This window comes from Trichoderma asperellum, chromosome 3 (genome assembly GCF_020647865.1).
Source record: "Trichoderma asperellum chromosome 3, complete sequence".
NCBI lineage: Eukaryota > Fungi > Ascomycota > Sordariomycetes > Hypocreales > Hypocreaceae > Trichoderma > Trichoderma asperellum.
This window is the reverse complement of record NC_089417.1, coordinates 3,784,649-3,812,049: the sequence shown is the minus strand read 5'-3', so window position 1 is coordinate 3,812,049 and position 27,401 is coordinate 3,784,649. Positions and strand designations below refer to the sequence as shown.

The following is a 27,401-nucleotide window of genomic DNA, read 5'->3' as shown; positions in this document are numbered from 1 at the left end:
AAACCCCCACTTGGCCATTTTTCAACCTAAATGGGAAAGCCTTTCGAGATGAGTGTGTTGTTTCAAGTGGTCTAAGCTTTGAGAAATAGGCACAAATCCTTCAAGCCAGGTACCGTTGAGCTGTTCAAGTGTATGGTGGGCGTATTTTTTCATTTAATTTCCTCGCTGTTCCCGCTCAGGCTGCGCCATATGCCATCCCTAAAAAGTAAGCTTGTTATCCAATAATTGCCCTGTTAACGGCAGCTTCGTGGCGGATTTGTCTCATCCTGCCCCTCCATTCCAAATTCGGCGAAAGCGAAAGCGAAAGCGAGCATTTTGGCTGTGCTAAGGTAGAAATGCATCATAGTCGCCCATCAGGATTAACCAGAGCTATGCGTAATAAGGGAATAACATTGAGCCAGAGTCAATCAGTGATCGTGATGCACATTTCTGGGCGCTGATGACTACACGTAGCCTCACCCCCACCGCGGGTACCGAATCCTTCTCTCCTTGAGTTGAATATTTGCCGATCCTACAATGCATTGACATTATTGTAAGAAAGTGATAGAGAGTTCAGCCGGACACATAGTAAGCAATACTGAGGATGATGTAATCTGTTGATAACACTTGGGAACGGGAGAAGTTGGGCATGGGATCGATTCGTGGATTAGTGGATGCTCTAGAGTATTGAGCCGCTGTTATTTCAATAGCACTGGTATTGCTATCCTAGTTCTCCTAGCACAGGTTTGAGGTCTTGAAGAGTCAACTTTCTCCAGTTGCCTGTGTCCTTCGTGCTGAATGCCAGTTATCATGGCTTAAAATAGCAAATAACTTCAATATAACATAATTGTGGACATTTTGTTATAGAAACTGTGTCGCAACATGGTTTTTGTGTGTAGCGCACATAGAATCGGAAAATATGACTAGCAGATTATGGCCGGTGCAGGCAAAAACGATAACAAGATCTCATATTGAGAATATCTCAAACTGACATAATTGAGGAACTTGTTGATCATGAAAATAATGGAGGTATCCAATGACAGGCTCAGCAGGCGAAGTGCCATCTTTTCAAGAGCCTACTAGCTCCTAAGGAGAATCCTTCGTAGGAAGATCCATCCGCATTGAGATTCAGTTGCGTCGGCCATGACCGAGATATATACCCATTTCGAATGTATAGACGGTTTCAGAATCGGAAATTTCCATTTTCGAGAGTCCTAATGTTAGTCGCTCTGATATGCTGAAGGCTGATCTATTACTAGTGTAACTCTGCTGGCAGAAGAGCCGCGTATGGGAGACCGTGTAGGTGTATTGCATTCCTCACGTTTTTTACCGCTAAGCATAAAATAGTCATATTTGGCGATGGATTGCATTTACAAGCATCCTGAAGCGGTACGGAAAACGGCATTGTGTCCAAACTACAGGTAGGCGGGCACTAGCATCAATCCTAGCTGTCGTCGATAACCGAGCAGTGATTGGGGCTGGGCCTACAGCAGGCTATGTCCTGGTCCGCCTTGGGAGCCATAGTGCGCGAACAAATAAGCAAATCATTCGCCTTTTTGCACCGCTTAACCTCCGCCACTTTCTTACGTTGCCTGTCAGGATGCATTGGCTGAGCCCTGCACTGCTATCTCCAACCGCACCATGCCCTTTTGGGATATCCATTCGAACGACTCCAAGATCCAGAGTCTCAGCAGCTCTGTTCAAGGGGGATGTTCTTATTTTGGAAGGACCTGAAGCGCCTGTGCTTTTACAACTACTGAAACGAATATGTACATGTATTATAAAAGCGGCCTCCAGTACCTCCCCCAGCCTTGTGCAACTGTCACTAGTGGTGTGTAGTTCATTGATCTCGGACATTTACATTATATAACACGCTTCTTGTATTGTCTTGAATTTTGTTTCATGGACATTGTTATACATCCGTTGAGCTAATTTTCTCCTTCTCTGTTTCCACTCTACGGGTAGTAATACTATCCCCTTCAATATGGGCTCAAAAGACCACACATGTCCATCACATGATCTCTCTGAAGGTACTATACCATATCATGGGTACATGTAGCCAGATATGCACACATGTATAACTGACATCACGACTACAGATGCCACTGAAGCAATTTTTGGGACCATGACATTTTTCCAGTTTGATAGAATCTTAGCTGGAAGCTGTGTGGCAGTTGCATGCGCCGTAATTTTTATTCATCTGTCTAGTCACGCAAATCGGCTTAGCAATCCGAGCGAGCAAGTGAAGTATGTTTTTCTCTATTTTGCCTTATAGGCCTACAAAAACTAATTGTTAGTCGCACAGGATTATGAGAATTAGCCTTCTAGTTCCTTTCTATTCCCTCTTCAGCTTCTTGTCAATATGCTTCCCAAATGCGGATGTCTACCTCGAGCCATGGCTCGAGGTCTTCCAGGCAAACTCATTATGCGCGTTCTTCCTTCTCATGTGTGACTTTATATCGCCCAATTCCGAGAAACGAAACGACTTCTTTGCAAAAATGACGATCTTAGATAAGAAATCTCCTCAGGCTGGGAAAGCCGGCGGACTGTCTTGGTTTCGAGTAAGTAGGCATACTTATAGCATACAAAGTGGGATCTGACGTTTCCCATTTAGAGTCGTTGGATAGCGATCTTTCAATATCCAATTATTGCAGTGCTGACAGCAATTGCTACCGACATTTCCGAGGCGGTGGGAACTTATTGCCAATATAAGATCGAGGTATATTATACAAAGCTGTGGGTAAGTCAAATTTGATCTTGTGCTGGCACTTACAGCTTAAACTGCAGCTAATTATAACTAGATCACTATTATCTCTCAAGTCTCACTCACACTCGCCGTCACGTCAATTATCGTGTTCGTCAGGACATTAAATTCTGAACTTGCAGTTCATAAACCTATGGTAAAGCTAGTTGCGTTCAAGCTTATAGTGTTTCTTAGCTTCGTGCAGAGTGTAAGAATATTATTTATCCTATATACTACTCACAGAAAACTCAGATGTAGAGACTAACGTGTATCTCGCTCAGATAATTTTCTTAATCTTGGGCAATACTAGCAGCCTCAATCCTACGTCGAAGCTTACATATGCCGACCTACACATTGGATTGCCTGCGTTACTTAGTTGTATTGAGATGGTGCCCATCTCCGTATTCTTAGCATGGGCCTATTCCGTGCAGCCATACTTACTCGGCCGTGTTGCTGATATGGAGGATTTAAGTGGTCATGCAGACATTCCAAGATCTTACCAAGGAGGTTTCCTTGGTGTGCGCGCATTTTTAGCCATGTTGAATCCTAAAGAGACAGTTGAGGGGATAATTCTTGCTTTCTACATGGTTACCAAACTCAATGAACCATCATGCACTTCTGACTTTGGTCATGATTTGGACCATACTTACCACTCTAACACCGGCATGATGCGGAATCATCAATCGGGATACCAGGCTCTGGATGGGGAGAATAGGTGAAGCCTTATGTTTTGTAGTATAATCTGTGCCTCTGGCAATGCATAAATCTTTGTCTTGATAATAGAAATGGGAATTATAAAATGTTCGGTTGCATTACAATACACATATAGAAATTTATCATCCACACCCACTCCCTCTTCCTGAAACGCGAATTTGTATGCCCCATATGCTTCATTCCCAGCAACACGCATATTTTACATAATGTCACGACGATGAGCGACTGTTTCTGTAGCAGCAATCATTAACAATTTCCACCGACCCTTTGCCTCGAGCTTTTGGGGAATGTGTATTGCAGTGGTGACGATCATATCGTCGCGGCTGCTATCATACGTAGGACGCAGCACTGGAACGGCGATACTCGCTTGGTCTTTGAAGCAGACCTTGAAAGTACAGCACTACATTAAACTCTCGACCTAAAATGCGTCGTTTCTAACCACTGCACACCCTGCAATAGCAGCCAAGATATTCCACTCCAGGTCATAGGCCACGAGTAAAGCTTTGACAATGGAGCTGTATTATTATAAAGAAGTCAATAATAATGCCATGGTCCAATGGATATTATATATAAATTTCTGCCCTTAAGAGTCATAAATTAATGAATAATTATGTAAGTGTTTTTATATATCTAACATTATTGGCTATATTTAGCTGAAATTTTTTAATTTACCTTTGAAACGTCTCTAAAAATTGACTTAATTCTGTTTTCTTCAATGTACCTCTAATGCCTTATATGAGCTCAATTTAAAGTCCTGGAGCTGAATATATTCTTTCAGTTAGACTCTCAAGGAGTTTAAACACGAAGTTTAACTTCTCAATAGCTCATAAAAGCCTTGCCTGCTGGCAGAATCTCTTTCATCATCCTTCATGCGTGTGGTAATAATCTTATAGGGATAGATATGCGAAGGTGCCGGCAACTAAACACACTATGGTGTCGGTAAATTGGCATATAAGGGATTTTTTCTCAGTCTAGCTTTTCCAATCATTATAACGTGACACAGTGTATGTAGTAAATATGCAAGATGCCTCAAACTGAAGTTAATGATGAGTTATTACATGGCTGCTAGTGTAATATGATAGAAGCAAATATGATATATTAACACGTATTTAGATTACAACAGACCGTATTTTTGGAATCAATTTAATCCAGCCACCGACTGAACGGCGAGCCGAAAATCGATTGGGTAGAATGTCGCAAGGCGTGGTGAGACAGTATGCAAGGGGATTTCAGCCGTAAATACGGAGTGAGCAGCCCAACATTGTTACCAGCCTCCGACAGATTAAATCCTCTATCAATGGCTACACACCAATTCAACACCGAGCCGATCATCAATTGGACGGAGATGCCGATAGAATAACCATTTTTGCAAGGGGGATTCCAGACCAGGATAGCGGCTTGGACATCCGTTGGATAGGGGAGGAAGCGAGAAAAGGCAAGTGTTTTTGCAAGAGAATCTCAGACACATATACTCTAGTTAGACTCGGTATCAAATATTTCTCTAGGCTTCTATAATGTTCTCGGATGTTTATTAGGTATCTGTACATGGTCGAGCTTACCTTAACGAGGCTGTGATGCTACCTTGTAGTAGCAGCCCGACGCTATAGATGCTGTGAGTAGGTATCATTTCAGGCTGCTGCTGACGTGGCATATTTACCTCGAAGCTCATATGTATCTAGCATTCTGGTGGGTTCCTCTGCATTTTCGGACCCCATTCTTCCTTGCATTGTACATGTATTTCGCGTAGTTCAACAAAGGTAGTGCGCTTTAATGTAAGACTACAGCCTGGGCACATTCGATAGTTGCATGCAGGTATGCTTGTAATGTATCACAATCCCCAATGTCCGACATGAAAGAAAGGGGCGACAATTCACTAACGTGGGCCATTACCATTGGCTGGCCAGCCCTTTTCATTGTATCAAGGGTGTTACTCAAGAACTGTATTTACCCGGATATCATTATAGTAGATTTGAAATATATTTTCTTGGTTTGCCAAGGGGTAGACACGTAATTTAAAGGCTAGACGAATCGTACGAGAACCCACGTACACGATAATAATGTGGCTATTTAGTACTTTCTTCCTGAGACGATATATAGAGAATGATGACAAATATTTCATGAATAATTGTGAAGCGATGTCCATGACTACTATTGAAAAGTACCAGGTAAAACCAACTAATATAGGATTGTATATTATACAAGCGTACATATAAATAGAGTAACTTGCAAACTTGCACACATGGTACGAATGCTGATCTGCAACCGCTAAATCATGTATTCCTCCTCCTCCTCCAACAACAACAACAACAACAACAACAACAACAACAACAACAACAACAACAAAACAAAAAAAAAAAAAAAAAAAGAGAGAGAAGGGGAAAGCCAGTTCAGTAGGGGCTGGTCTTTAATTGTTAATGCCATTTGTGCCTGAAATAAATACGACAAGCACAGTGGCATATCTACACGCCCAGTATCGTGATTTATACCAGTCAGTAATTAACTCTATCATTCACTTCCGTGACCTGAAAGCAGGGTAGTGGGGAGTAACATACGTTGTTCCAGCTATAACCAAGTCAAAGGATTTCATCCTTGTTCGGGCGATCAACGACAAAATGGCAATAAAAATAGCCGTAGTGCCAACAATAATGATCATTCTGTACGTTAAGTTACTCACGAAGTTACAAATAATAACGGGAGGAAAAAGAAGCACTGCCATAAGAGCCGCTTGGAGTACACGTATCATTTGCTTCATCCGCTCCTCCATAATATTCGCCGATCTTTCCCTTCTGGGTTTTTTCGTGGTGTTGAAGTAACCGTTGATCAAATCTATTAGCCTGTCTGACCAACTACCGTTCCCTAAAAGTGTGAAAAGATCTCTGCGATTTAGATATTTTATTTCTTCTGATGCCAATGACTTATTATTGTCGTGCCAGTTCCTGAGACTTGAAATAGCTCGATCTCGAGAAGACTCGAGATTGAAAGTTCGATACTGTCTTTTCAAAAAAGAGTCTTTATCGTTGTTAATAATTTTGTAGCTTTTTCATGAAATGGCGATTGATAATACCATAGTCATTCAAGGCAATATCGATCTTCTTAAGGATCTCTTTTCTGTCTTGATTCGTGTCTTCGCGATTGTTTCCAAGAAATATAGGAAATAATTCCTCGTCTTCAGCATCTATATTCTCTAGCTGCTCCTCTAGCCGTGAGAGTTCATCCTGCTTAAGGAGAAGCAGGCGCGTACGCAAGGTCGAAAACCGGCGCCAGACCTGAAAAGACTTGTCGGAGTTAAGTAGTGCGGAATAACGAGGATATCCCTGTGGGAAATCATTGACTAGAGCGTGCTAGTTAGTAGTGTACTCCACGGTGTATCAAGTGCATGTGTTCAGAATCAAGGCTCATCTGTACCATAAACGACACCCTCATTCTCCTTTTCGATCCTTTCTCGCCAGTTAATTCTTTTATCTGACTTAGAGGATAGCACTTCAAGGTCATTATCCAATCCGGATGATGTTTCAAGGTAATTATATGATTGCAAGGATGTTGTCGATATCGGGGGTGCTATGTTCTCAGTCATTGTGATTGGGTTGAGGGGTAAAGATTCCTCGTTCATTTTTAGAAGTACCTCCAGATGAAAGCCTCGTTGATGGTCTTAGTGATAAATGCAGGACTGGCTCTCCACACGTTGATATGGCTTTGAGAAATTGTTGGGTGCTGGGCATGCCTTTGAGGATTTGGACATGGGGTAATGTATGTATGCAAGCAGCTCTGACACAATTACCTCTAGCATCTTGTTGCCGCAAAGAAAGAAAATATGAATGAATAAGATTTTCTTTCAGAGAAAAGAGGAAGGGTAGAGGTAAATATAGTCAATTCATGGCACTCAGCTGCTGTCTAGCAACAAAGACGCTTCTAGCCCCACTTGATCTCCTATCGCTCTTCCTGTAGGACCCGGATCGAAACAACGTACAAGGAAGTGGGTGGGGGCACAACATTTCCGTTGGATGCAAAGCAAACTGTGTAAGAGCTTCAGTACATACATGGTCAAAAGGGTGAGTGGGCCTAAACATTGGCGCCTGACACGTCACCTGTAGCAGCTTGAATAATATAAATGCACGTTTATCTCGGTCGCTGCGTTTGGTCGGTTTACCTTCTCTAGTTTTTCTTATTTTTATTTTCGCCTCATTTTGACACGTCCAATAACTTGAAAAGACTGTTGATGTATAATCTCTCACATGAAGGTTGATCCCTAATACAAGTTGAATGTCATCCTAATCTTTTCTTTTAGGGCTACTATACCACGAGCTGTTGCTGTAAGTGCAGTGACCTTGGTTTTGTGAGGTATTTCTAATTTTAATAAGCCTCCGGAGTTCAATTCTGGTAAAAAGGTTTTCTATAAGAAGGTTCAATACACTGTAGCCTCTTTTGATCCGGTCACAGATAAATACACTATATTTTTGGTTGAGAAAGTTAAGCAAGATGATGTTGAGAAAATTATACAGTTAGATCCTGTTGTAAGTGTAGTGATCTTGGTTTTTAAAGCATTTCTAATTATTATAAGGGTCCGGAGTCCAATTATGGTAAAACGCTACAGTACAAGGAGATACCGTGGACTATAAAGTCTTTTGATTCAGACAGGAAAGAATACACAATAACTTCGGTTCAGAAAGTTGGGAAAGCGGAGTTAGAAGAAGAAAATAAGAAGAAATCAAAAGAGCAGGTGCAAAATGCAAGTGTTTCGGGATCTCGTAATTCCGGAAAGCAGTTTGGGCGGAATACTAATTTGCGGCAATCCTTCAAATGAGCCAGAAGCGCATATGGGTTTTAGATATATGTCTTCATATGTCATGGTTCAGTTGGATATGGTTGTGCTTTGAAACAGATGTATCATGAACATATAGAGTCCGTATCTACATCTTTCAATGCCTGCGTCCCAACATCTTGTACTTATGCTTCTGCTCAAGTTTACACTGAGAAGTAATGAATGATGAATAACAGTATACCGCGTTCCCATTTTAGGATGAAGCACATTCAAGTTCACAATATTTTCAGATCTAGAGAGTACGCATTCATTTCTTGTTTCGTACCTGCTCTTCGGGTGAAGGTTTATGCCGGGCACATTACAGATATGCAGCCATATACAACTGAAATGGTCTGTTGCCGTAGCATAGGTAACAGATTGATTATTCTGTCGCCCTTATCAAATATTCGATGCGTTCGAAAAACAGAACCAGCAGTGGGCACGTGTTTGACCCTGAAGGGCATAGAAAATAGAGATACACTAAATATAGGTGGATGTAACTACCTGATACATTCCCGTTGTGCCAAGACGCGAGGCTGGCAAGACGCTAGGAGTATAATAATAGACTTTAACTACGGACGAGCGTGCACAAAAAAAATTATATCGATGTTACTGTCCAACACCCCTTACATGCCAACACTCTGCCGGCGATGCAAATGGGAGTTAAATATGGAAATATGAGTCTGGGTGAATGTTGGTGTAGCGAGTGGCGTCGATTTGGGTAAAGGCGTCCGCAGCAGCGCTCCTTGCATGGCTATTCACGTCGCTTTGAGCGGCATATGCGGACTCGTGAAACTCCATGCTGATTGCCCAGCTCTACCTCAGCCAGTCGCCGATCTTCAGACGGCACGTTCATATGCATTTTCTTAGATCATGGTGGTGTGTCTGCCACTATACAACTTGGAGGTATTGAGTTTATTAGCACTGTGATATAAAGGAGGAATATTGCTCACAATACATGCAGCTAGATTATATGCAAATTGAAAGGCCATGGCTAAGTTGAATGACCTTAGTCTAACTAGAAATGAGCCGTTTCAAAGATAGCTTTAAATAATGTAATAATATACCAAGACCATCTTATTGGACTTGGGCCATCTAACATACTAATCAGATCTACATTATTCAGTTAGGTCAAGGTTTTCTTGTTAGACTCAAGTTATCGAATTTGGCTATGATTAGGTAGCCAATTAAGCAAGATCATAGAGTTTGATAAAGGTTATCTACAGAGATTGAGCTCAGATGAAAGACCAACTTGACTGAGCGATCTACTGCAACAACGCACTATAATTATATAATTAGAAAAAATATAGTTGTCTGTACTAGGCCTACACTGTGTGCATTTCGTTTGTAAAACGTATTATCACTGCATTGCATATAAGGAGCGGGAAAGTTACAAAGAATTTAGCTAATTACTACCCCGTATGAGTCGCAACTAAGAACGCATGACGGGATAAAATATAAATGCCTTGCCAATATACAAGTCTAAACAAAGCGTTGCAAGTTCCTGCTTTGAGATATATAATAACACGGAGTATATATCTACTCCCACAGATGCCAACTAATATTGTATTGCATTGGACCTCATACCTTCATAGAGGGAGAGATTCTTGCTGGGTAGCATAGGCAATTGGACTCGTCGAAGTATGAGGATCGGCTTGTACCTTCTGTTTTAGCAACGATTTCCGATACTTGCAACGTATACTATTCCTACATGGACTTTGTCTACTACTTGTGTGAGACTAGCACCAAGGCTTTAACATGGTAGGATAGTTTATGTGATTGCTGAAAAGATAGAAGTGTAAATTTGAACGCCAGTTGTGATTATTGCTACAAAAGTATAACTTTAAGCGCTATGGGTATAACATCATCATGATCAAGTTTAATGAATAATTTACCTAATAAAATAAATACGTCCTTAACTCAATGATATTATCATATATCAAGTGCGGCGGCCTCCGTATAGACGCCTCTTATGACGTGGTGGTCAATCTTATGGCCGGCGGGGAAACAACCTGCGCCATGTTCTTGAGCTTTTTCACGATGTATGCTATTTGCCACACACCCGCATAGCTCATGCAAGGTGAGTCCAGTAGCCTGCATCACGACGCCGTACAGGTTCGTAGGTGCGTTAAGGATAACATTTTACCAGATTTAAGACGCCACGATGAGAGCAAATAAAGAGTATCTCGTCCCATCAATCCTTCATTTCGAGCTCAGCTTGATATACTTAGAAAGGAAAAGCCTCCTGAAGGAGGCTGGTGATGTCACCTTTATTCTCGCTATCCTTGGGACGAATTGCAACATGGAGAGAAGTGTCATAGATGCAAAGTTTCACTAATAAAGCATAAGATATTGTGGCAGTTTATATATAACTTTGATTAGTTCACGAGCGATTGCGGGAGTCCACTTTTGCCCGAGATGGCAGCGACATCATAATAAAAGCTTTAATTGTCCATTAGAAAACACGTTATTATAGTATGTTTGTAATTTATTTTTGGCTTAGACTAGTATAGTAGGGCAAGTTGCTAAGCAGGTGGCAGGTCCGGTTATCCGCTATCCGGGCATAGCGTACTGTTCCACTTCATTGTCTCTCCACGATTTCTACTTATATACTCTGCCTTAATATTTTAGTTCACCTCAATTAGGTTACATTCCACTTGCGCCGGCTAAAAATAAGCAGGGTCTAGAAATATGACGTATGTGAGCTGAGAAAAAAAGTATCGCGGACAAAGCCACAGCTGGCTTGAGGCTAAGGCTGTTAGATTAAAACATTAAAACCCAGTCAGCTTATCTTCTTTATAAGCGGATCGACTACTATCCGGTGTCAAGCGAAGTCTATTGCTAGTTTACTCTTTGAAGCTGCAAAGAAGTGCAAAGTCAATTTATATTTAGTAAATATGATGTTAGCCCTGAAAGAGAAGATGCCATCAGTTAGTTATAAAAACAACTTTTCATCTCACTTTCGAACACCAACTAGCATTCTACAACACTCATAACACCAATAACACGACTAACAACAATACTTTAATCACAACATCAATTTAAACTTACAAATTTACCAGAATGCGTTCTGCCATCGCTTTCTCTCTCTCCCTCCTTGCTCTTGCTGTTTCCGCAGCCCCGTCCTCTCGGAACGCAGGCAAGGTTACAGTACAACTTTCAAACGATGTCTCTGGAGCAAATGGCAACGCCGCCATTCCCCTCGATGGAACTCCTGTAGACATTGGACAGGCTTTCGGACACACCAATTTGTTCAAAGACGGCACCCTCTTTGTTACCAGCATTTTCTTCGTTGCCAACTTCCAACACGCCGAATGCACCGTGGTGAGGAATGGAGTTAAGCAGGTCGCCAACATCTTCGACCCAGCGAAGGACTTTGAGAGATTCGCTAAGCAACCTGTGGACTGGGAGCACGGCTTCACAATCTCCTGCACTTAAACTTAATCTTTTCAAAGCTGAGGGCTTGAAAGGGATCTTAGACTGAGGGTCGATTTATTCGATCTTTTAATTTGCTACGATTTAAATACCAGAAGACATGTGCCCACGTAATAATATATTGGTGCTTACGGAGCAATGCTGGGTTATTGGAACCATACGGAGGAAGCGCTTGACCCAATTGTTATTTAGTCGCTCCTTAGAGTAATTAATAGGCCTATATGATTATCTATTTACACACACATTGTGTTTATAATACACCGCCAGTTCCGAAAGTTTTGTCCCCAATTGTTTACACCAGTGATATTTTCTCCGTTTGCTCTCACTTCAATAAGAGATCTATACATTTGGTTTTGAAGATGGCAGCGACAAATGCAGTAGAGAGAACCATAAAAGTCAATGGGTTGTCTATCCAGAGCCATAATATTCCCCCATGAGGGCGTAAAATGGCTCTGCAAAGCATGAAAACGCCGCTTCTGATGGGATGACTCGTAAATAGTACGCATACCAAATATAGTAATACTTTGGTTTTATTAGAATAGATGCTATTAAATATCTCATTTTCCCTTTTCATATACCCGCCATACTTTTATACGAGTGGGTTGTCGGGCAGTATTTTAATTACTAGTATACTTCCTTTCTACTCCGCCTTTGCTAGTGTCCTTCGGTCCAATTCATTCCAAAATGAGCTACTTAGATTTCGCCTGTCCCAAGTTGCTTATGCTAACTAATGGAAGTGAGAAAGTGAATCCCTTCTATACTAACTTAAACACGTCGAGTCTAAACTCTAGCGAACTATGCGGCTTTTATGCGAACTACTGCCTGCAGATAGTGTAGATTTAGACAATGGATGGGAAGAGATTAATATAGTACGTGAATAAATTTGGAGTAGATCTAAGAAGGGTTGTGACTATTGAGTTGAATATGATCAGTCGTGAGAGTTCTGCAGCAGATGGATTCGTTATTAAGGGTGTTTATCGTACTTGCACTTGCCTGGGAAAGCCCGATAACTCTCCAGTCCGTCACTTTCTGCTTTTTTAAAGCACGGTAGTATTGATATCATACTTTTGGCAGCTTGGTGTATAGGGATATACCGCACTCAGACCAGGTGATAAGAACGACAGAAGCTCAGCTGTGTAGTAAAGTTGGCGAGTCATATGGCGACTCTCTCAGATATTACCTCATCAGCAATACGGTTTATAAGAGATCATAAAACAAATCCTGGCCTCATCATAAACATGTTTGTTTGTTAACATCTTTTTATTCAGGCTCTAGTATCTCTTTTGCATATAACACGGTTATAGGATGGAGCAAAGAGAATCTCATGTACGTTGTGTGATAGAAATGGGATTCTTGGAAGAGTCTTCGAATGAGCCACATAGTCAAATGTTGTGTTGAAGGCAATGACTAATCTACCTTGACAAACTGCCAAACAGTCGTTATATGCTGTCGCAACACCACCGTATCCGAGCCTTCTACGACGCACACTTTCTTGAGAGTATGCCACCAATGTGGCATCAGCAACTCATAGCCTCCTTCAGGATGCTTCCTTACTGTCATGAGCTCCCAAGCTTCATGTTGAAATGTTGCCGAGTGCATTTGGTCAGAATTGTTATGACCCATAAATCTGCCCGTTTGAGGATTGACAAAGCCAAAATACCCGTTCTTTTCGACGCATAGCCACGTGTGTTGCTGGAATTTGTCTTTGTTGAAGTCAAAAACGTAAAGATGGCCCGATGGATTTGAGCAAATTGCCCGGTTCGTACCGTCTATGAAAATATTGTATTTATTGCCTGGCCAAGGCACTGCAAAGCGTCGACCGTCCCAGACCTCGCCCAAAATGGTTGGTTGAGATGTTTCCGGTGTAAATTGCGTGAAGGTAGTGGATGATTTATCGGTTTCGTCCATCATGGTGGTATTTTGACAGTTATTAGCAAAAGCAACGCGACTTCCTCATGAATTGGCGGTTATAGTTTGTATGGATGTTCGCCCTGCCTCGAACCCAGCGTCCGTTAGATGGCGGGTTGTCATCAATGCCAAATCTGATCACAATAGGGCGCTTACCTAGAGGTGGTGCTGGGCTAGTGAAAACTCAAACTTCAGTTCGTGCGATGCAAAGTGAAGAAAATAAAGATCTGGGGTTGACCGCGGACGGGAGATATATATATGGCGGTTATTGGTGCGACTTCAGAGTGAGTCAAAACACGTGTCTAACCCCGCGTAACATGCATGTACCTGGATAAATATTATCGTCAATGTTTATATGTAGTTTTTATTAGAATTATTTATAGGGATTAAGTGAAGAACACGTAAATGCTCAGACGGAGTGGTTTAAATACATTTATCGAGACAAGAAACATTCATTAACCTATGCAACCTAACCAGAGTACCACACTACTATCATTGTGTGTAATTTGGAAGTGTGAAAGGCCTGTATTGTTTTGTCATTCAAATTAAATGTAACCATCACCCAAGCGAGGGGGTTGGAATGGATTCAATGTAACCTACCGACTTACATTCTCAAGCAAACTTATGGCCGTATACACAACCGCTGAGATCTATAGGCTGTAGCATCTGCAAGAGGCGAAAGGTCAACTGTGACGAGGGTCGGCCAGGATGTCAACACTGCAGACGCCTTGGCCGTGAATTCGAAGGCTATGGCAAAAGGGCGCCGCGAGTGAGATTCGTCATCGTTGTCAGAAGTATCGACGAGAGAGATTCTAAGAGTCAGCGGCGAGCACTGGCCTCTCGTACTTCAGCTCAACCGATCATCATTCCACCACCAACGCCGAACAAAAAGATGCTGCTCTGTCCTTCTTTCTCACCCAATTCGCCACTTTGGGTCGCAGTATCGTATAATAACGCTTAAAGTGCTGCTTGAATGTCTCGAGCTTAGCGGCGGCAATTTTGAGCTCTCAGATACACTCATTCGTTCGTTCAAGAAAGTATCTAGGAGATGGTCGATTTCAACTGCAAAAGCGTCCCTTTATTCCTTGGAAACCGCAGCCATATAGCAACACTCCACGATTTTACTGACTAATACCAGTGCTGAAGAATTGCAAGTATAAGTTGCATATAAAACCAGGCCAAAGAGTTGGGCTAAATCAGTGTAGACATTGTACTTCATCAGTTTTATTTAAAAAAGGCACTGCATCTATACCGTGAGATCCAAACACCGACGCAGTTGCTTATCATTGGATCTATCCCACGCTGTTTGACTGGATCCCTCTATTGCGGAGGCAGAAACTTGGGATGTCGGAAACTACATTGTAGAGCATTGGTTTGACGGCTTTAATGGCTATCACCTTTTCTAGATCGCTGATGCCTCCGTTACATACTGTAGCCGCAACGGAAGTGATGAGTTGGTGCATTTCATCCAGCAAGCCCTTCCGCTATACATAGAACATTCACGTTGAGAAGATAGGTTACTTCGCTGGTTCGATCGTCAAGACTGATGCAGAGACCCAGACATGGAAAATCTGGTCACCTGAAACAAACCATTTGCCATCGGAACCCATCTTTGTGTCCCGACCAGGAGCCACCGCAGAAGATGATGGCGTGTTATTAACAGTGGCGATGGATTCGGCAGAGGAAAAGAGCTCCCTGGTAATGATCAATGCGATCAATATGGAAGAGATTGGTCAGGCTCATATGCCCATCGTCATGGGCTATGGGTTTCATGGGGTTTATCACGCAGACCTATGAGAAAGGCATTTCATGTGAAGACGAATATGTACGTATTAAGGAAGATAGTAAAGGGAGAAAATGCTACGTAGCTCTACTAATTATGTTATTCAGATCCACACTATCTCCTATTAACTCATTTTACTTCTTATAAGCATTCTGAGGACGTTACAATAACAATGGGCGCATCTAATCATGCCCATGATGCTCTATTTGGCTTCTTTAATTACATTTAATTGTATCACCTCATTTCATAGTAAAATGAAACAGCAAACCTTCATAAATTGTCTTAAACCGTCGTCTTGATCTCAGCTTTAGCGGCTAGGGAATACATCTGCTGGAATATTTGCCCTTATTACTGGTCCAAGATATGACTCATAGTCATCAGGATTAGTCTCATTGCCATTCCACTTCAACGCGCGAGCAAGGGGTCGATAATCTCCAGACGTGATGTTGTAGGCTACGCCGTTGTTCGATAATGTCGGCGAATCAAACATATAAAAGAAGCCAGTGGATGGGGATGCATTATTAGTCAGATTCAAATCGCGTATTGTGCCATAAGTTGGCACGCCAAGGAAGCCAGGCAAGATGGGCTGATGTGTGTCTTGGTAGTCAATCTTGACGGAAGGATCAAACCCATAGATGGTCGGGATAAAGGATGTATTAGCGGGAACGAGTTCGTAGAGGATGTGTTTCGACGGCAAGAGGACATCTATCCTCAAGAACGGTACAATAGACTCCGAAGCATTTGCTTTCCAATAATATGTATCGATATTCGGTGTAGTTGCCTGAGCTGCGAAAACAGATTGCTGATTGCCTGGAATAGACAAGACCTGTGGAGTAGCATAAGGTATTGTTGTTGTGACATTCTGTGCTATCGGACCAACAGCGTCCCTGCTGTACGGCAAGCCCATGTAGGGAATCGAGTATACATAGCTAGCGCTGGCAATCTTTACAAACCCGCTATAGACCGGCGTCGAGTACGGATAGTTGTCCGGTTGAGGTGTAATGCGCACTGAAATGGTGGCCGATTCGCCGGGCTGGAGAGTCAGCTTGGTCGTCGAGAATTGAGCAGACGCAGGGACAGAATGCGGAGTATAAGCGCTATTCGAGTCGAAATTTGGTTCGCCGGCCAGATAATTTTCATGGGCTCGAAGCAACGCGGCGGGATCATGGCTAATTATGTAGTGATTTGGTAGATCTGAGTCATTCTTTATGGTTATGTTTTGCGGTGGTGGATTCGCAGAGTCCCTCAAGCTAAACTCCGAAGGAGTTATAGTGGAATCCGCCTTGACAGCGGCATAAACATCCAGCAATCCAGCACCTTGGCGAATCGTGGATGTGAATGGTATCGTGGAATTGTATTCTGGGAGTGGAGAAGCAGTAGTCTTGAGACGATCAAAGAGTTGCGCAACAGTGAGATGAGGGAATTGACTCTTGAGAAGCGCATAACTCGCAGCTGCGAGCGGCGTTGCCATCGACGTTCCAGATATAACTGCATAAGCACCCACATCCAGCGGCCATGTTGATAGAATTGTGCCTCCGGGCGAAGCAACCTTAGGATGTAATGTCAACTCAATAGTAGGACCAAGGCTCGTAAATGAATCCATGAACCTTCCTTGTGGGTCGGCAATGAGCTGCTGAGATTGCGCAGCTGTTGAACCATCAAATTTCAGGCTATACGTCTCGTTAGGTGACAAATCTTTAATATTTTGCACAATTGCCTTTGAGCTATTGTAGGTCAACCATAAGATTTCTGGGGTGGTTCCTGGCTCATCTAGCACAATGAGCTGATCTTCGCTTGTGAGATAAGCCATAATAGTCGAGGCGCCCAAATCCTGAGCCGAAAACCAACTATTGCCACAATTGTTTGTGTAAGACACCAACAATAGAGTTGTATTCCAATCAACAGATGCATTAGCAGCTGCATCCCAAGCTGGCTGGTAGCAACCACTTGCGACAGTATCATTGATTGGTATTCCAAGCCCAGTTCCAAGCAAGAAGATGTCTTGTTGGCCCTTTGCCGGATAAGGGAGTACCGATATATAATCTAGCGACCTTTGCTTTTCATCATAGGCTGTGTAATGAGTTGGGTATACCTCATTCTCCATGGAGCCCACACTTAGCCCATCTTGGGAGATACCTGGAATCGATGCAGTGTATATTGCAGGGCCAAAGTTGCCAACAGCCGCCACAGTTGCTACCCCCTTCTGTGCGAGTTGAGTTACCACTGCGTCAAAAGGGTTGATAGCTTCCCATATGTCGCCGATTATTCCAATAGACATGGATATTACGTCCGCACCGTCTTGAGCGGCGCGAAGCATTGCACCTATAAGAATATCATTGGTCGCGTCGCCAACGTCACATCCAAATACTCTATAAGCTGCTATTGTCGCATCAGGAGCCGCTCCAACAAGACCGAAGCCTTCATTGTCAGGATCTTCCATGGCCAAAATACCTATCCTAGTGTTAGCTGTTGTCCATACAATCCCGAAGTGCATTGCTTATCGCCAGTACTTACCGGCCGTGTGAGTTCCATGTCCACCACTAGCACATGTTGCCAGTGGATCGGGATCAGGCATAGGAGTATTGAAGCCGGTGTAATTATCGCCCACAAAATCCCAACCTAGAGCGATTTTGTGGCCAGGGCCGAAGCCTCCGCCAAGTGCGGGGTGTCGATAATCGACACCGGAATCAATAATGGCGATCTGGACTCCTTTGCCTCTAATGCCCTGATCGTGAAGCTTCTGGACATTGGTAGAAACTAGGGGCTGGTTCACGCCGCTAACACCTCGTAGATTGGGCAAGGTCGTATTGCCACTAACACTGGCCGATTGGACTTTGGGGCTACCGTTTGTAAAGTACGGCTGGGGTCGAGGAACAAGGGCCACATGCCAGGCATTCTTCACCCCATTGGCTTTTCTGACAGAATCAAGGTCGACGTTTGTTTCAAAGGAGACTGAGACTCCCAGGAATAGATCAGAGGAGTTGTACTCATGGCGGATTTGGTAGCCTGCTTTAATGCCGATAGGAGTTTGGGCAAAGCGTTGTAGAGGGTGCAAAGAGGGGTGGAAGTCTGGTTGAAACTCAATAATGTATGCATTGGGAATCACAGTGGTATTGGCACTTTGTGTTGGTTGTACAGTCGAGAGCGACGTCGCTCTACCAGATATGGCCAGCAGGCTAAAGGCGGCCTTGACCTTCATTGTCCTAGGCCAATCGAAGACTCAGGAGCATCCAATCAATTAGAGCTGAGATATAATCAAGCCAATGCAATTTATTGTGGCTTAACAAATGAGCGCCCGGATGAGATGAATTTTCTGTCGCTCTCACTTATATATAGTATGTATAAGCGGGAAACTAGATGCATCTGGTGGCACAATTAGCGGATCTTCTGGTAGAATTCTAGTGACACAATGCCGATCGAAATACGAGGTAGCATTGCGTATACGAGACTTTCCGATTGGATTTGCCATCTCAACGTGTGAAATATCCACTTTTGATTGCGATGGGCGAAGTAAGGGAGGAAACGTGCAAGGAAAAGTGGGCGTAATTCATGCCGGATTGATCTTCCCACTTACAGTAATCAGCAACTTCTACGAGATCACGCAAAGAAAAAGATAAGGAATCACGAGAGGCTCAGCAGAATCGGGGCTTTTGCAGTATCTAAAAACAAGAGCAGCGTATAAGATACAAATATAGTAAGACATTGCGAACTTTGGGCTGGGGATGTCCGGAAACGTGTGTGGTTTACCCCAGTATCGCGTGCGCTAGTCGCATGCATGCCGCTAGCAGACCAGTTGTTCACGGTAAAATATTATCAGTCAAGTTCTAGACGGAGCTTTGCATAGCTAGGATGATCTAAACCTTACGGCAATATATAAAATTACCCTTCGACTATCATGAGCAACTACAACTTGAGTATTTAGGAGAGGGTAAATTTTCTTGCTTGACAGAGACTGTCCAACACCACAACACCAGTAGCTTGACATGTCATCGGGTTGTTAAATAAAAAGAGTGCCTTCTTACTAACTGAGAATAACTATTTGTATAGCACATATGTATCTTCCTTTTGAAATAGTTAGAAATAATACATTTTAAAGCAAAGTAGGGATTCTCATATATCTTCTCACATATCACCTCCGCCTACCATATATACATATACCACAAACGGCGAACTTATGATCAAACATGAATAATCATTACATTTTTCTCAAAGGATGGAAAATAAAGAAATAGATGCCGTTCTTTCCCAGACTATCCGAGTCTCCGTGGTTCATTACACGACTATGAAGTGAGGGGTCATGATCAAGGGCTCTCGCGTAAGCAATCTTTTGTAAAGAGCAATACTTATATGCTTAGTGCTTAAAGCGCCGCAAGTTATGCTTAGGCTACTCTAAATATAGCAATTATATTTATAAATAGTATCATTTGCATCTCTTACTCGTCAGTTCGTACTAGTTTTCTGCATTGTGCGTTTTTCCTTATCTCTTACGATTGGTTGTCTCTACTCTACTCCGCGCATTATTCCTAAATCATACACCCCTCCCTTTCTTCAGGCTTGTGTAAGCTATTCTCATTAATAATCTTAATAGGGTGAGCTGCTGGATTATGGCTAGTTACTACAAAGTCCTCAATTGCGTGGACTGCTCGTGCTTCCACTTTTACCGTCGGTTTTGTGCAGTTCACCGTCGGTAAAACTCAGTTCACTAATATGTGAATCCCCTCGCCTCTCCTTCTATAACCGAGCTGTTTTTCGCTAAATGACGATATCTGGCGGCCTCTATATGATGTTCTAACCTATAATCACTTGTAATTTGTTTCCTACATTGAGCTTCAAACAACGGGTTTCTTTTTCGCATTAGCTTTTTTGACTCTTCGGGTAGAAAATTAACATCGCGGAGTAAGGTTCCACCCAGAAGGCTAAGATCTATGTTGTGTAGCAAACGACCTTAGTGCTCCGATCCTGCCTGTCTTCTAGGATCTGTGTGGGGGTTTATTTTAACATGTAGCATGAACAAAAAAATACGTTAGGATGATCGAACCGCAAAGCATCCTGGGGAAAGATTCTTCATGGTAACGGCCTTTTCTTTTATACTGTGTGTAGTTATGGCATGCAGTGCTCGACGCTGTTACTATCGAAGGCAAATATGCTATGGAATTTACGGCCGGAATAATTAAATTAACTAGAAATCATCTGGTATTAATAATTCTGCAAAATTTTAAATCTCTACCAGAGAGTTTCTGCCATACGGGTGGTCCTTATATATTTTTCTGCGCCTGATGTCTTCAACTATATATTAGCTTTCCCCCCTCCCCCTTGATTGAAGCTGCTATATAATATGGCTCAACATCACTTAACAGGTCTCCGCCAGAGTTCCTACGATTTGTTTAGAACCTTGTAACACAGTCAATATTAAGATAGCATAAGTGGCGAGAAACGTGGACTGGATCTGTAACCGGAATAGTATTCTTCACTGGAATGATAGACAATACACAGACTGTTGTACGTCACAATTGTATTCAAGAAATCTGCTATGGTGAGGATGCGATCGTCGCAGAGTGATTCCAATACACGATTAACGTTGGCTGAGAAGTGAATTGGTCTGCCTAAGTGCGGTCCGTGCCTAGCGAAAGCTTACCAATCGATAGCGTATGTAAATTGAATATGTACATTATGTACTGTCTTCCCACCATCTTACTCGCGTTAGTTCGCAACTTAAATCATGCTTTACCCTAAGATTTGAGAAATAATAGAGAGAATCTGAGAATAGTGATAGCTCTTTTCTTAGGATACCAGCCAAAATTGGAAATTATATAGCTACACAGTTGATGCAGTTAAGGTGAGAAGAATACTAAGAACATCACTGGCAGGTTTGAGAATGCCACGTGAGGTTTTCAAGAAAACGCGCGAGCTTACCGTATCTGTACTGCTGCCAAAAATTGAGGCTAGTTTTCGATCGACGTGAGATAGTTGTATCAGATATGATGCACTTACCGAGATGGTCATCCATGCTCGAGACTCAGAATACGTCCTAAACGCATTCATCAAATGATGTGGTACGGCTGAAGAACTTAGGCTGGTCGCTTGAATATGTTGAATATGTTAGTTTCGGAGATTCCCGACCTCGTGGTGGTTGCATCGGCCGACCTACCACCATCAGTCCTTGAAACGGCTGTCAAGCGGCACATGGATGACGCCAATCAAATCATTAACTCAAGGGAGAGGGGAAGCAGCTAATAAAAGGTTCTAGAACAATTCTTATTTGCTTGACAAGGCTTTACGTACCGAGGGATAAGTTATGACGATCATAAAAAATTCAGGCGTTATTTTTCAGCACGTAACTATATTTTTGCTAGAGGTTACAGAGAGCCGAATCGGCTCATTATACTGAGGCGGTTGATTGTTCAAACTAGAGACGTAACTGAATTTCACAACTATCGCAAGGACAATGGTTATTGGTACGAGAAATAGGTATAGGTTTAATGTCAGGCCTAAATAAAATAACAAAACAAAACAAATACACATTAAACATTCTAGTAAATGGTGATTTAAAATACATCATGACTTGAGACTGACCATTTTAGCTAATTGTGCTTCCCAGCTAGTGGATGCCAATTCATGCAGGCCACTTATAGGCTGCCTGGGAGGCTCTTAATCCCTGTCTGGATTGCATGCGCAGTCTGCCTTACTGAGGGCGTTGCTGCGCAATCATGAAATACATACAACAACGCGATACCACTGTCTGGCAAATTTGAAAAAAAAAAAAAAAAAAAAAGAAGAAAATACCCTCTGTGTTGTCCGCTATGGAGACCGATAACAAAGAGTCAATTATCGATTACCAGTATAAGGCACTAAAAGATGGCAAATCGATCCGACTTCTGTACTTGCATACATCTAGTTCATATCACCAGCTGCCTATCGAAGTCTCCCTTTGCGAATTCCCTATCGATGCCTGTCCAAGCTTTGGCGCACTGTCTTATGCATGGTCAATCGACGATGACCCTGCTCCATCAGATCGAGAGTTGCTCTGCGACGGGGCGTCCATTAAGATAACCAAAAACTGTGAGGCCGCACTGAAGAGATTACGGCGGCCAAAGCAAGACCAAATACTTTGGGTTGATGCGGTTTGTATCAACCAAGCCGATCTTGAAGAACGGAGTCTCCAAGTTCGCTTGATGCGTCAGATCTATACCCAGGCGTCTTGGGTCGCTCTGTGGGTTGGCGACGCGTCTACAGCCGTTGACGAGGAGTCTGGCTTGCCGCTTTCGGATCTGGGGATGGACTTTATCCACGACTTTGCAGTCGAGATTGCGGAAAGAACGAATTCAGGGCACGCTCTAAATGAAGGACCTCTTTATCAAGAGTTTATAAAAGACCGAAGGGCATTCCAATATTCTGAAAGCGAAGTCTTCGCTCCCCGAGTGCGCGGCGTCTGGGATGTCTTTCACCGGAATTGGTGGAAAAGATTATGGGTTATTCAAGAAGTTGCTTTGGCCACAGATCCAACGTTATTATGTGGCTTAAAAGCAGAGACTTTCCACAATCTCAAAATTGTTATCAAGGCCCTGATCAGATCTGAGCAGCCGGTCGACGTGATGGAGTTTAACAGCCTCTTCATCGCACACACGTTTCATCAGTTTCATGTAAGACACATGATTGAAACTGGTACAATGGGCAAGATATCACCACCTGGGATAAAAGCGCTCGATATTCTAAATGCCACCCGCAATACGCAGGCTTCGGATCCCCGCGACAAGATATACGGTATCCTTGGCTTTTTTGGCCCTCCAGCAACGGATGCTGAGAATATTTTCCCAGATCCAGATTACACAAAGCCGGCTGCAGAGCTTTATGCTGATGTCTCGCGAGCCATAATACTCAACACAAAGAATTTGGATGTCTTGAGCTCATGTTATGGCTTCTTTAAGTCAACGGTTCCTGATCTGCCATCGTGGGTGGCATCTTGGAACGACACTCCTGTGCAGTATTTTGATGGGAAAATCTTCAACGCAGCAGGCTCCTCCACTGTTGTCTACGAAGATTGCGGCGACAAGCTTCTCATGCGAATAAAGGGCAGGCACGTTGACTCCGTGAAACTCGCAGGTCAGATACCGGACTCCATAGGATATAGCAACGAGGCATGCATCGAGCTATGGCGCTACTGGTGGAAATTTGCCTCTACATTAGATTCCTATCCAACTGGAGAGACTGTTACCGACGTATTTAAAGATACGCTTTGCTGGGGAAGCCATTTAGATTATAGCCGACAGCAACTTGGAGAAAACAAAGAGAGCTTTAACACTTGGCTAGAAATCCTGACTGGAACAGATGACACGGATATAGCCGCTAAGCGTATTTTCAACGACGGAGAGCCGTTCAAGTATGCTCATAGGGCTACTTCAGTTACTTGGGGGCGTAACATGAGCATAACTGATAAAGGGTATCTGGCTATGGTGCCCATAATAACAAAAGCTGACGACAAGATTGTGATTTTTCAGGGATCCAAGCTGCCGTTTATTGTACGAACCGAAGACGGCACGTCCAAGCTTGGGGGACCTTGCTACGTGCGTGGTATGATGGACGGGGAGTTTGCTACTGAGGAAGACGCAGGTGCCATGGATGAATTAGAATGGTTTACGTTGAAGTAGCAAACTATTAGTCTTGCTGGGCAATACTACAAAATAACGACATGAACCTCTGATGCTTAGTTAAAGGATGTAATTTATCTTAATATTGTTCACGGACGGCATTGGGTCAAAGAGGAGCTCAGTGCATAATACTGCTAGTAGTAAGATCTAAAGTACGGAGAAGCTGATTAAAGCAGATATAATAGCAGTGAATGTAATGATTCATTACAGAAATGCTACGTGAAACTTTTGCCATCTGCCAGCGAATATCTCTGGCGGGAACTGGATTACTGTCACACGACCAATTCTTAATCGTAGCAATACATTCCAGGGGCATCTAATTATCATCGACTACCCCATCCCGTTGTTCTTCCAACTAGACTAGCTCTTTCGCCGATTGGTGACTAGAGGAACCATTGCATGTATAGTATCATATCATTTCCGATATTTCGAAGTGCCGTGGATCGAGTTGCTTCCGAGCGCAGATACGACGTATTCCGGGCTGCGAACTTTTGATAGTGGGGCCGGGTGCACGCCAGCGATGGCCCGATGATCTGCTGCTACCAATCACCATTCTTTCAACTGCGCTTACAATACTCAAACTATAGCTGCGGAGGTTTGCCCTAGAGATGCAAGCTCTTTGGCGGCTTAACGCAGCTATTCTACCCCGAGTAGCGCGGATTCATACTCCACGTCGGCCAAACTATAGCTGGATACCGAAGATCTGCGCTGCTTCGGGATTTACACGGCCCTTGCTGAATATTAGATCTATGGCGACAGTGGGCTGGTAAAAGGCGACGTCCTCCGGTGGCCGGCCGATTAGCCTATACAGCTGAGTAAGAGGCATTTTACTGTTGATTATATGTAGATTCGATGCGCTCTTGGTTCTGTTTCTCTCTCATTTTCCAGCTTACTCCCGTTAGACATCCGGAATATAGGTGGTATTCCGGCATCAGTAGTGGCTAGCCCACGGCGACGTGAATCTCAGAAGATCCACCACGGGCGGTGCCCGCAGATATTTCTTTTGCATCCGATCTATCAATAAAAAATTTTGTAATTTACTCTTATGGATCACCGCCATATCAGCGGTTCCCGCTTACGCAAATCTGCTCTCTGGCTATACCATGAGTCTGGAGTACGGTCCGTCCATCTCACCGGCCGTGATGCATGGTTCATCATCTTGGCGCGGACATGCCGCATGTTTGCCTTTGGAGGAGCTTCCCTCATCATGGCCCTCTTCTTTGCTACCCTGGGCTTTAGCGACCGTCAGCTCGGGCTCTTTATGACAATGACGCTGGCCGGGGACACTGTGCTCTCCTTTGCGCTCACTTTCATAGCGGACAGCATCGGTAGACGCCGCGTCTTCGTCGGCGCTGGCCTGCTAATGGCAGTCTCCGGGCTGGTATTTATCTATTTTGAGAATTTCTGGATCCTATTGCTTGCAGCCGTCGTCGGAGTAATATCTGCCACTGGCAGCGATTTTGGGCCATTCCGAGCTATCGAAGAGTCGGTATTATCTCATCTCACCAACCCAGAGACACGCCCGGATGTGCTTTCGTGGTATATCGTGACGTCGAATCTTGGATCCGCTGCGGGTATAGAAGTAGCTGGTCGGGTTGTTGAAGCTTTGAAGAATCGTGACGGCTGGAGCGAGAGACTTGTATACCATGCCATCTTTGCGGTCTATGTCGTCATGGGAGTCGTTAACATGGGATTTGCATTCTTCATGACTGACAACTGCGAAATCGCCAAGCCGGCACCGTCGATGGATGACGGAACTCAAGCTGCACAAGGGCTTCTCAGCGAATCTGATGAAGAGATAGAGGGCGAGATGGCACCAGCCAGCACCGCGCCTCCAGTGCCACAGAAGAAAAGCCTATTTTCAGGCATATCCGCGACAACCCGGTCCGTCATGTATAAACTCTGGTTTCTTCTCACCGTCGATTCTTTGGCCGATGGCATGGCTTCTTACACGCTGACCAACTACTATCTCGACCGCAAGTTTCATTTGCCCAAGTCACAACTTGGCGACTACATGTCCGCAAATTACATTCTTGGTGGCATATCTAGCGTCTTTGCTGGCCCCCTAGCACGACACTTGGGACTCGTCAACACGATGGTCTTCACCCATTTGCCATCTTCAGTGGCCGTGCTACTCTTTCCAGCACCACAAGGGATCGTCCTCACGGTGATATTGTTGCTCATCCGGGGTGGCCTAAACAACATGGATCAGGCTCCGCGAGCAGCCCTCATCGCTGCAGTCGTGAAGCCCGTGGAGAGGACGGCGGTCATGGGAATTACAAACGCATTACGGACATTGGCCTCGACAATTGGCCCGAGCATAACAGGAGCTCTTGCAGACACAGACAGGTTCTGGGTGGCGTATGTGGCTGCTGGTGCGCTCCGTGTGGCGTATGATATAGGGCTCTGGGTTTTGTTTGTGAATATGAAGCTTCACTCGCACGAAGAGGGCGGCTCAGGCTCAAGCAGGTCAAGTAGAGTAAATGATGAAGAGGATACGGTAGAGATGGATCCAGTCAAAAGGGAAGAAGAGGAACACGCTAGGTGATCTGCACATATACATGTACCTACAGTCTCTCTTCATGTTATCTTAGAATTAAACTTATATCCTAATCACGACATGTATTCCAACTATCCGTCGGCCATTTTTGCGTGTACTTTGCTCTTTTTCTTACTCCGCGATTGATAAGGCAAAAAGTACAAGTGTAGAAAGATGATGGAAAAAATCGAAACTTGTCAACTTCTTGCTGCATGTATATTTCAGCACATGTACAATGAGAAATGTGTGGTATCTGCATTAGTTGACCAGCAATTTCCATTTACTTGTACTGGCCAAATTATCCATGCATGATCTCAATTTCGCCGAATCTTCTCATCGCCTGCCTGGATAACATGCAGCAGCTGCCTGGTCCAAGTGTTGCACAGCCTCCCACGGAACTGCATGTAAGGCTTCACAGTTCGCGCCCCATTTTCGACGGGTGCTAGTAAATCATAGGCTTCCAATGAATGGCATTGATTGCCATCACCTATGCATTTGGAGCAATTGAAGTATGCAGGGGCTCTTCGGTAATTCGCACTAATTACTGCATGTATGTGCACATGCATGTCATGTATATTGATGTATTCTTCACGATGAGCAGCTGGCGTGTATGCCAAGATGGCATATGTGCCGGACGCTTTTTTTTTGATTCAATTGACGTCGGGGTCTTTTAAGCCCTGCATAATGCCTTGCGCAGCGCCACAGTGTAGCGCTCAACCACGGGAGCTGTACCGGCTAATCTGAGATGCATTGTTGGCGATGGCTGTGCTGGAAAGTAGAATTTGATTGGTGTTGCTGTTTTGTACAAGCTTGCGAGGCTCAGCAAATGCACTCCACTAGTTACCGCCCAACATCGG

General features: G+C 43.7%; 7 protein-coding genes across 7 annotated transcripts; 4 read left to right on the top strand and 3 right to left on the bottom strand.

Moving 5' to 3' along the window:
* Positions 1-1,963: 1,963 nt before the first annotated feature.
* Positions 1,964-3,441, top strand: TrAFT101_005843 (uncharacterized protein; the record flags this gene model as incomplete). Its single annotated transcript, XM_024906541.2, has 6 exons — positions 1,964-2,009; positions 2,079-2,226; positions 2,285-2,540; positions 2,594-2,719; positions 2,781-2,930; positions 3,004-3,441. 6 exons carry the CDS (start codon positions 1,964-1,966, stop codon positions 3,439-3,441), a joined length of 1,164 nt encoding a protein of 387 aa, XP_024760350.2.
* A 2,132-nt stretch (positions 3,442-5,573) lies between these two features.
* TrAFT101_005842 (uncharacterized protein) lies at positions 5,574-7,263 on the bottom strand. Its single transcript, XM_024908155.2, has 4 exons — positions 6,842-7,263; positions 6,501-6,767; positions 5,989-6,445; positions 5,574-5,895 (listed from the first exon to the last, which is right to left on the bottom strand). The coding sequence occupies exons 1-4, from the start codon at positions 7,044-7,046 to the stop codon at positions 5,841-5,843; spliced, it is 984 nt and encodes a 327-aa protein (XP_024760349.2). The 5' UTR covers positions 7,047-7,263; the 3' UTR covers positions 5,574-5,840.
* A 3,934-nt stretch (positions 7,264-11,197) lies between these two features.
* On the top strand, positions 11,198-11,935 carry TrAFT101_005841 (uncharacterized protein). The gene has a single exon (XM_024908154.2). The coding sequence runs from the start codon at positions 11,298-11,300 to the stop codon at positions 11,670-11,672; it is 375 nt and encodes a 124-aa protein (XP_024760347.1). The 5' UTR covers positions 11,198-11,297; the 3' UTR covers positions 11,673-11,935.
* A 962-nt stretch (positions 11,936-12,897) lies between these two features.
* On the bottom strand, positions 12,898-13,771 carry TrAFT101_005840 (uncharacterized protein). Its single transcript, XM_024908153.2, has 2 exons — positions 13,734-13,771; positions 12,898-13,660 (listed from the first exon to the last, which is right to left on the bottom strand). Exon 2 carries the CDS (start codon positions 13,578-13,580, stop codon positions 13,077-13,079), a length of 504 nt encoding a protein of 167 aa, XP_024760346.2. The 5' UTR covers positions 13,581-13,660; positions 13,734-13,771; the 3' UTR covers positions 12,898-13,076.
* Positions 13,772-15,395: 1,624 nt separating this feature from the next.
* Positions 15,396-18,651, bottom strand: TrAFT101_005839 (uncharacterized protein). Its single transcript, XM_024906712.2, has 2 exons — positions 17,875-18,651; positions 15,396-17,811 (listed from the first exon to the last, which is right to left on the bottom strand). The coding sequence occupies exons 1-2, from the start codon at positions 18,557-18,559 to the stop codon at positions 15,668-15,670; spliced, it is 2,829 nt and encodes a 942-aa protein (XP_024760345.2). The 5' UTR covers positions 18,560-18,651; the 3' UTR covers positions 15,396-15,667.
* Positions 18,652-22,160: 3,509 nt separating this feature from the next.
* On the top strand, positions 22,161-24,103 carry TrAFT101_005838 (uncharacterized protein; the record flags this gene model as incomplete). Its single annotated transcript, XM_024901920.2, has 1 exon — positions 22,161-24,103. One exon carries the CDS (start codon positions 22,161-22,163, stop codon positions 24,003-24,005), a length of 1,845 nt encoding a protein of 614 aa, XP_024760344.2. The 3' UTR covers positions 24,006-24,103.
* Positions 24,104-24,917: 814 nt separating this feature from the next.
* Positions 24,918-26,645, top strand: TrAFT101_005837 (uncharacterized protein). The gene has a single exon (XM_024906711.2). The coding sequence runs from the start codon at positions 25,051-25,053 to the stop codon at positions 26,551-26,553; it is 1,503 nt and encodes a 500-aa protein (XP_024760343.2). The 5' UTR covers positions 24,918-25,050; the 3' UTR covers positions 26,554-26,645.
* The last annotated feature ends 756 nt before the right edge of the window (positions 26,646-27,401 follow it).

Excerpts from the sequence above, each read along its gene's own strand:
- TrAFT101_005841 (XM_024908154.2), top strand. The coding sequence starts at position 11,298 with ATGCGTTCTGCCATCGCTTTCTCTCTCTCCCTCCTTGCTCTTGCTGTT.
- TrAFT101_005837 (XM_024906711.2), top strand. The coding sequence starts at position 25,051 with ATGGATCACCGCCATATCAGCGGTTCCCGCTTACGCAAATCTGCTCTC.
- TrAFT101_005842 (XM_024908155.2), bottom strand. The coding sequence starts at position 7,046 with ATGAACGAGGAATCTTTACCCCTCAACCCAATCACAATGACTGAGAAC. Across the intron at positions 6,446-6,500 it reads TATTGCCTTGAATGACTATG|ACTCTTTTTTGAAAAGACAG; the intron begins GTATTATCAATC and ends ACAACGATAAAG. Across the intron at positions 5,896-5,988 it reads TTGGTTATAGCTGGAACAAC|ATATGCCACTGTGCTTGTCG; the intron begins GTATGTTACTCC and ends CTGGGCGTGTAG.
- TrAFT101_005840 (XM_024908153.2), bottom strand. The coding sequence starts at position 13,580 with ATGATGGACGAAACCGATAAATCATCCACTACCTTCACGCAATTTACA.
- TrAFT101_005839 (XM_024906712.2), bottom strand. The coding sequence starts at position 18,559 with ATGAAGGTCAAGGCCGCCTTTAGCCTGCTGGCCATATCTGGTAGAGCG. Across the intron at positions 17,812-17,874 it reads ACATGGAACTCACACGGCCG|GTATTTTGGCCATGGAAGAT; the intron begins GTAAGTACTGGC and ends ACACTAGGATAG.